General features: G+C 63.8%; 1 protein-coding gene across 1 annotated transcript; it reads left to right on the top strand.

Annotated features, from left to right (window-relative positions):
* The first annotated feature begins 278 nt into the window (after positions 1–278).
* LOC136562769 (basic proline-rich protein-like) lies at positions 279–6,240 on the top strand. The gene is made up of 3 exons (XM_066559774.1): positions 279–675; positions 5,159–5,307; positions 6,160–6,240. Exons 1-3 carry the CDS (start codon positions 279–281, stop codon positions 6,238–6,240), a joined length of 627 nt encoding a protein of 208 aa, XP_066415871.1.
* Positions 6,241–8,580: the final 2,340 nt, after the last annotated feature.

Here is an 8,580-nt window from a genome sequence, read left to right as displayed (position 1 = left end):
ACGCCCCGCTGCCCCCCGCCCCGTTGCCCTCCGCCCGGTACCCCCCGCCCGGTGCCCACCGCCGGGCGCGGCCGTGGGAGGGTGGGTGTCCCCGGGCGCAGCGGGGCCGGCCGGTTGAGAGAACGCGGACCCGCCTGTCCAGCCCAGGTGGGCGTGTGGCCCCCACCCTGGCGACGCTGCCGCTGGGTGACCCCCCCGGGCCCGCTGCCCCCTCCGGCTCGATACCCCGCGGGGCGCGCAGCGCTGCGGGGCGGGGGTCGAGGAGCCTCCCCCGCGCCATGCGGGACATCGAGCGGCACGGCACGGTGCGGCGGCCGCAAGTTTGTCACCGGTCCCCGCCCGCGGCACTGGGGCCCGCAGGCCCGGAGGCCGCCGCACCCCCCGTGGTGCCCGGCCAGGCCCGCTCCGCACCGTCCCGCACCGCCCCGGTGCTGACAGCCTCGCCCGGCCCGGGGCCGCACCGCCCCCGGCACCCGCACGGGCCTCGGAGACCGGCGGCCTCGCAGCGCCCTGGCGCGGCCCCGCCGTGCGGGCACCGGCTGCCCGGCCCGGCCCGGCCCTGCCCGGCCACGCCGCCCCGGGCTGTGTCGGGCCCCGCGCAGCACCGCCCCGTGCCCGCTCCTCTCCCGCGGCCCCTCGCCCTGGCCCCGCCGCGCCCCTCCGCCCGGCCCCCGCGTACCGGCAGCTGGGGGGGCCGCGGGGGTCCCTGCTCCGGCACGACCCGGAGGGGAGGGCGGGACCCGCCCCCCCCGGCCCGCGGCGCGGGGGCTGCATGGGGACGGGCAGGAGCGGCTGGTCCCGGGGCACGGGGAGCGATGCCGCCACAGTGTCCCCCGTCCCCGTGCGGTGGCACCGCGCTCCGGCATGGAGCGGCCCCGGGGGCGGGCAGGGGCAGGGGCTCCCCGGGGCCGGGCCCCGCAGGGCTGCGGAGTGGGCTCGGAACGGGGCGGTGCTGCGGTGACCGCGGCCGCGATCCTGCGTGAGCGCCGGGGTGGGGGCCGGAGGATGTCACCGTCCCGCGCCCGTGGCGTGCTGCTCGGACCCCTGTGGGCTCCGTTGCTGATTTCCATGGGCTCCGTGCTGCCCTCACCCCTGCAGGACCCGTTTGCTCCGCCGGTTTGGTCCATCCGATGGCGAAGTCTCTTAGTTCAGCGTTGCCACGGCCGGGGCCTCCAGGAGGTGGGCATGGGCTCCAGGGTGTGGCCACCCCAGATGGCACATCTGGGTTGGCAGCCACACCCTGGTGTCACCTGCCGGGAGAGTCCTCTGCAGCCTCAGCCCCAAACCTTTTCAGTGCCTAAGGAGAGGAAAAAACATCTTACACAGAGATTGAGCTCTATTTTTTGCAGAAAAGGCCACAGCAGCCTGGGGCAGGAGACGGCCTGTCCCCCTTTTGGGGCTGTGCGGGCTTGGAGAGCAGTTTGAGGTAGGGGTCTGTGGGCAGAAGAGTGCTGAGCTTGTGGGGCATGAGATTCGGGGAGTGTAGACAGTGCTGAGAGGGGTGGCAGGGTGAAACACGGGGCTGCCAGAACCGTGGGAAGGCAGAGAGCCAGGGCTTCACGGAGGAAGGCCATGAGGGAGGAAGCTCTTCCTGCAGAAGGGAATTACTCCACTTCTCCACATTATGTTGAACCTTTTCCCACTGTTGCCTACAGCTAGACTGTGGGTAAAAGAGGTGCTCCAAGAGGCATTTCAGGCTGGGTGATGGTCAGAAAGAAGGGCACAGCCTGAGACAGGCACATGACCCCAGGTTCATAAAGACCTGCCTTATTTGCATCCTGATGCAATTAAAAACAGACAGTTTGAGTAACAGCCTCATCCTGCAGCTGCCTAACCCCATCCCTGCAGGAGTCGCACACCAAGTTGCATGGTGCTGACTGGGAGAGCTCTGCATCCCACCATCACATTCTCCAGTATGCCACTGCTCCTGCCCCATTTAATTAGAACCTTTAAAATCTTCAGGATGGGATAATTTGCACCAAAGGACTTTAAAAGGTGGTGGTGAAAAATTCTGTGGCTCTCATGTTCCAGGGAAATGGAAAAGTCTGGGGAATGAGGGGCATTCTCCATCAGGGAGTGGAGCTAATCAGGCACCAGTCATGGACTAACTTGAAGAAATGCCAATGGGAATGATCTGTCACAGCGAAAATAAGATAAAGAGCCCTCACTGGTAATTCCTCAAGGGAATCAAGCCAGGCCTCGTGCTGCAGGGGGAGCTGGGGGCTCCTTTATCTCCCCTCCATCCTGGGGACATCCTCCAGGACCCCCCAGCTGTGGGCAGCCCCAGCTGCTGCCTCACCCCAGCATTTCCTCCACAGGACCTTGCTGGGCAGCAGGACTTCTGCCGAGCTCCACAGGTCCGAGGGCACCTGTGAGCCCTGAGTGCTCAGGGCAGCCCCTGACATGTGTGTGTCCCCTGCCTGCTCTGGTACCCTGGGCCACCAGGGCCAGAGCGCTCAGCTCTGACCTGGCCTGCAGTACTGTTGCTGCTGCTTTTGTCATTACTGCTCCATCTTGTGTCCTTTTTTTATTTATTTCTCCTCTACCTGCTGTTTTTGGGACAGAATCCACATCATTGCCCCCTCCCTGACCAGAAACCAGAACATGTTGGCTAACACAACCAGCTGGGCATGGCACACTCTGGTCCTGCCAGGCTGCTGTGGGGGGACCCTGACCCTACTGGGAGTCACATTAATGCCAGCCATGGTACTAATGAGCAGCCAGGCTGGCAGGCATCTCTGGATGAGCTGGGATCATGGAGCCTTCTCCTCTAGCAGGGTGGTGGCAGCTGGTGGCAGCAAAGGTGGCTTGTAGTTCCTGGCACCAGAAGAAGAGGAATGAGGTGATGCCTCATGTGCTCCATGTCACTTCCATGTCCAGGGCTTGTTCTTCCCTGGATACTTCAGCTTCACCTGGGAAGGTGGGGCCGTGACTGCAGAGCCAGGGGATGGATGTCCCGTTGGGAGGAACAGCATGTCCATTTCTATGGGGTCTGGAGATTTCTCATTGAGTTTCTTGGGACTTTTCTGAAGAAGGAACCTCCGTGCTGCTCCCTCTGAGGTGGGCAGAGCTCACCTGGGTTTGGCTGGTGCAGTGACAATGTCGCGAGGTGTCACCTCTACCTGCAGCCCTCATCCTCCCACATTCCATCGGTTGTCCCCCTCCAACAACAAACACTGGTAGCACTGGTGGCAGTGCAGATAGAAGGTGACGGTATCAGAGTGGCTGCCTTGTCCTTCCTGCTGGCAGTCGGGGACAGGGAATGGTGGGCAGGGAGGCCAAGTGCTGTGGGGCACACGACAGGCCAGGCTGCTGCCTGCTTCCTGATGTGCAGCCCCTCTTCCCCCTGCTCCCCAGGGGACACGGCGCTCAGGAGGGACATGGGACAGAGTCCCACCTCCTGCGTGAGAAACTGGATCTGTTATGAGCTCAGAGGCTGACATTTTGAATCCAGCTGCTGGGGACAAAACAAGGCTGCTCCTGCCTCGGGAAGGGAATTTCATGGATTGAGATTTTGGGTGGCTTCCTCTTGGACCATCCAAGGGAGTTTGGGATTGGCCTCTTCCTCCTTACCCACTCCAGGCCTCTGCGCTGGCTGAAGTATGTATTGCCCATGGTGAGCAGCACAGACAGGAGTCAGCAGGCACACGCTGTCTCTGCTGCCCTCCTCCTCCTCCTCCTCCACATCCCAGAAGAAGCACTGGGCTGGGAGAGCACCACTGACGGGTGAGAATGTGGGATCACCAGGATAAGGCAGGGAGGAACCATGTTGTGCCTGGGAGCCAAGGGAATAGCTGGCAGCCAGGGCAAGGCCAAAGTGATGGAGGGGAGGAGAATAGAGTGGGTGAGCAGAGGTTGGGGTGACAGGGGAGCCCCAGAAATCAGGTGAGGAGCCCTGCAGAGCTGGCAGGGGTGAGAGGGGTGACCGCACAGAGCCCTGGCCCCACTCCAGCCCTTTTCAATACAGCACGAGGCTCTGGTGAGTAGCTGGCTGTGGGCAGAACAGGGCCTGCCCCTGCTCCCAGGCTGCCATTCCAGATTCCAGCTCCTTTAGTGTCTGTCCCTCAGCCCTGAGCTTCTCAGGTCCGGCCTCGGTAGCCACCGGGGGGGCTCCTAATTATAACAGCAGACAAAGACCTGGGCTCTGACCACAGTGCTGCATCTGACAGCCTGTGCCTGGGGATGCTGGAAGTGCGGCTGGCAGTCCTAGCAGTAGCCAGGCTGTGTGGGGGCTTGAGGCCCCCCAGGAGTTGGAGGCTGGAATGGCTAGCAGTGCCCAGCCTCAGGCATCATCCCCAGGCTCCTGGCTGCTGCTGCTCTGCCAGCTGAGAAGCCCCCATGGAGGCTCCAGATGGCCTTGGCTTGGGCAGGACAAGGGTGGCCAAGGAAGGTCCAGTTGGGAGCAGAGGTAGAGCAGGAGCATGGAGGGGGCTGAGGCAAGGAAGGACACAGGGGCTGAACCAGCCCCACATCTCCCATGGGCACCTAGTGGGCAGGAGTGTGTCCCAGCATGTCCCAGCGTGTGCCCCAGGGGCATTCCTGTGCTTCTCCCCCGTCTCTGCAGCAGGAGCTTGGGGTTTGCCAGAGCTCTGCCGTGTGCAGAATGGAAGGTGCCACCTCTGCGGCAGCTGTGCTCAAACGAAGCTGCTATTATAACACTGGCCAGGGCACACGTACACACAGCTGCCTGCCAGGAGGACATCTGCCTCTGCTCACCCTTCCACTTGGCCTCAGTCCTGCCCTTTGAGGCCCTTCATGTTCCCCCTGGGAAGTTTTTGGTGCACTGGCTGTGCTGGAACTCAGCCAGGTGTCCCCCAGCTCTGGGATGCTGCTGGTTTGTGGCTGGGAACCTCATCCCTTGGTGAAGGAGTGCAGCACGGTGCCTGCTTCCCACCTGGTGCCACTGATATCCCACCCTGACAAGTCGTTGTGGGAGCTGCAGGGTGGCAGCTGGGACAAAGTCATCAGGGGACATGGGGATTTCCCCTTTTCATCTACCCAGCTACGCAGCTGGGTACAGGCAGGGACCTGCCATCTCTTGGAGATCCTGACAGAATGTGACAATGCAGCCGAAGTGAGTGGGTTCCCACTCTGGAGGGTGACAAGACTGGCAACAGCTCCCCCAGGATGTTCACAGCTGCAGGTATTGGTGTCCCAGCGCTGTCACGGAACTGGTGTGAGGAGCGGTGGATAACACCACAGGCACCCCCAAGCCGCAGAGGGCCCCGGCTGCCCGCATCCCCGGGAATGGCCCCGCTGCGGGGCGAGGGTCCCGACTACAGCATCTCGGCAGAATCTCCGGCTCAGGTTGTGCCGTGCTGGATACGGCATCTCCATGGAAACCCCCGGCTCGGGCGGTGCGGGCTTGGGAGATGCCATCTCCACGGAAACCGCTGCGGCGCCCGGATGCGGCCGGGATGCGCCGGGCACCGGGTACCGCGGCGGGAGGAACGGGGCGTTAGCGCGCCCCTGGTGCGGGGCGATGGAGGCTGAGAGACTCGGGGAGCAGGGACCACCCCTCTCCCCAGCACGGGACGTGTTGGGGAGAGCATTTCTGAGCCTGACGTTCCAACCCCAGTCTTGCCTCCCCTGTCCTGTTTGTCCCGCACTGTGCCAGGCTGAGCCTCTCGCCTCCGTCCGGTCGGGAGGCGGTGCTCAGACCCTCTCGCACCCCGAGGAGTGGAGCTCGGGCCCATTCTGGGGAGGACCGTTTCCAGCCCCTGGGGACTGGAGGTGTTCAGGGACATGGACATTCCCTGATCCCAATGGGCAAAGGTACAGGACCCCAGGGATCCAGGGGTGCTCCATGACGGCCTCAGTGCTCGCATGCACATCCTGAGCTTGGGAAGCCAGAGGGACAAGATTTCAGCTGCAGAAACAGCCCAGACGAAATATTTTACAGGTTATTTATAGCCTGCATTTAAAAAAGATAACAAAAAAGAAACAAAAACCCCCAACCCCCCAAAAAAACAGCGACCAAAAGCCTTTTTGTTTGTTGATTTTAAATCTGCCTTTTACTCCACCCCGCTCCCACTGGCCTCCCGGGACGCCGGGTGCAGGAGCCCGGCTGCACCGGCAGCTCCCCGGCGCTGGAGCGGCCCTTGCTCTCGGGTGGGTCCCTGCCCCGAGGGACCTGGCGGTGGCGGTGCTCGTCCCCAGCCCCACGGCAGCGCCGCCGGCCCTGCCCCGCTGCCTGCCGCCGTGTGCCAGCCAGGCCGGGCGGCCCCGGGCCCGGATTAGCCCCCGCTCCCTGCTGGCACCGGGAGCGGCTCGGCCGCCCTTGCCGCGGCTCGCTGCTCCGTAAGCCCGGCTTTGACGTAGCCCGGAAAGTAGGCCAGTAAGAGCAACCGCAGCCGCTCGCGGCTCTCGGGGGACGCGGCGCTCGGGCTGCCGAGGGAGGGCTGCGTGTTCGCACCGCGGCTCCGGGGCTCCCGTGGCCCACGCGGTGGCCGGCGACAACAGGGCTTTGTCCAGGTTCTCCTCGACTCGCACCCTGTCTGGCAGCCTGCGGCCGGCCCTGCTGTCACAGGGAGAACGACGATCAGGCTGGGGAAGTCCCCGCAGGGAGCCACCCCAGCCCGCAGCCGTGCCAGGTTCCCCAGCCCGTTCCTGTCCCCTTGCAAAGGGCTCTTGCCCCCTTCCCTGCCGACCTGGGAGGCTGCAAGTGGGCATCCCTGGCATCCCCCTTTCCTGCGGCAGACTTGGAATGCGTTATTAATTGAAAAACCCCAAGCTGCTGTACCCAGTAAAATCATTTCTGCAAAGAAGTCAGAGGGCCAAGTGTTGCCTCGATGTGAGGGCTCCAGAGAAGCCTGTGCTGTAGCAGGAGCCTGGAGGGATGGGGATGACAGCACCAGTGGTCACCCCCCACCAGGGTCCCTCCTATGCAACCCAGCAGCTCATGCTAATGCTGTCCCCGTTTATTTTTGAAGCATCTCTGGATACTGGAAGCCCCAGCTCAAGCCAGTCCAGTCCGCTGCTGCCGTTCCTCACAGGATGAGGCAGCTCCAGATGTGTAGCTACAGCTGTTCCCTCCCACGCTGAGCATCACCCCCACTCAGGCTGCCAGACCCACCAGCCCTGTGTGACGCAGGGATCCATTCAGGGATCCGCACCTCAGCAGGTCTTGTTGCTGCTCCAGGTGATCCAATTTGTGACAACTGCAGCCCTGCTTGCTCCAGGTCTGAGCTGGTGTTACACCTGCCGGCCTTGGTCCTCTGCAGGATCTGCCCCTGACCACTGCCCTGGTGCCACCATCTCCCCGGCCCTGGAGGGAGCATCGCATCGGATCTGGGGAGGTCCCAGCTCAGGCTGGAGCAGGGCTAGATCTGGCGGGGCAGTGCTCCCCTCTTCAGGGACACAGGTGACACCACGCACAGCAGCAGCAGCATCCTTTGCCGTGGGGTGGGCCCAATCCGGGGCTGAAGGCACGTGGGAGGTTCCCCCTCCCTGCAGAGAGGACAGCACCCCGCAGGTCCTGCTGAGCCCGAACCAGCTCTGCTGTAACAGGCCCCCCGGACCGTTCCCAGCCCGCGTACCCTGAGCATCCCGGGGCTGGAGCCGAGGAGGTGGGCTGGGTGCTGGAACAGCCCATCTTGTCTAGCCAAACACTGTCCGGGCTGGGGAGGAGGAAGGCAGAGCCATTGGCCAGGGCAGGCGAGGGAGGGCCCCTGCAAGAGGGACAGGGATAGCGGTGCCGCGATCTCCTGGCCTCAGTGGCCGGGGACTGGGGGCGGCTCTGGGGGACTGCAGGCAGGTGGAAGCGCTGGCAGGGGACGCTGCCTCCCCCTCTTCAGGACGCTTCACCTTTTATTAAAACAAACACGACCCCCTCCGCCCTTCACGACATCTCCGAGGCAAAGGTTTCCCATGGCAGAGGGACGCAGGCTCTGCTGGGGCCACCAGCCTCGCGAGGGGCTCTCGGTGTCACGGCACGAAAATGCTCTCCGCTTCCTTTCCTTTTTGTTTTTTCCCCCCCAAGCAACACAACCGTGGCCCCATCACGGGCCAGCGCCCTGACTCCCCGGCCCCGGGTGCTGCAGGGGCCAGAGGCACTCGGGATGGGTCCCCGGCAAAGCTGTGACACATGTCCCACGCCAGCTCCCAGTCCCCTCCCAGCCTAGGAAGGGCCCTGCGGGAGTCTCGGATACCCGCAGCCAGCACGGAGTACCCCGTTTCCTCCTCTGACCCAGCTGCAGAGAAGGGTGGCCCTGGGGACAGGCCGTGCCCAGGGCGGGCTGCAGTGCCAAGGTGGGAGGAGGCGTCCTTGACACAAGGGACGGTTCCTGGGATCAGCAGCAGCTCCAGCTCCTGCGCTGGGGCTGGGAAGTTTTTCTCCAACTGGTGCTGAGCACAGGCCACGTTGTAAGTTGGGGGAGAGGCCTAGAGGGGTCCCTGCCCAGTCCGTAAGGCTCTGGCACATCCCTCCACTTGTGCTGAATGCACCAACCACCCCCTGAGAGGCACCTCACTGTCCCACTCTGAGGGGCTGGAGATGGGCAGCCGGAGTGGAGGCTGCCCGTGGACAGAGCCAGCTCCCAGCACGTGCAGAGCAGCAGAAGCACCTGATAGAGCCATTGC

Source organism: Molothrus aeneus, chromosome 14 (genome assembly GCF_037042795.1).
Source record: "Molothrus aeneus isolate 106 chromosome 14, BPBGC_Maene_1.0, whole genome shotgun sequence".
Lineage (NCBI taxonomy): Eukaryota > Metazoa > Chordata > Aves > Passeriformes > Icteridae > Molothrus > Molothrus aeneus.
This window is presented reverse-complemented; position numbering and strand designations above follow the sequence as displayed.

Coding starts and splice junctions, on each gene's coding strand:
- LOC136562769 (XM_066559774.1), top strand. CDS start 279: ATGCGGGACATCGAGCGGCACGGCACGGTGCGGCGGCCGCAAGTTTGT. Junction 676..5,158: donor CCCCTCCGCCCGGCCCCCGC/GTACCGGCAGCT, acceptor TTGGTGTCCCAG/CGCTGTCACGGAACTGGTGT. Junction 5,308..6,159: donor CGGCAGAATCTCCGGCTCAG/GTTGTGCCGTGC, acceptor GCTCGTCCCCAG/CCCCACGGCAGCGCCGCCGG.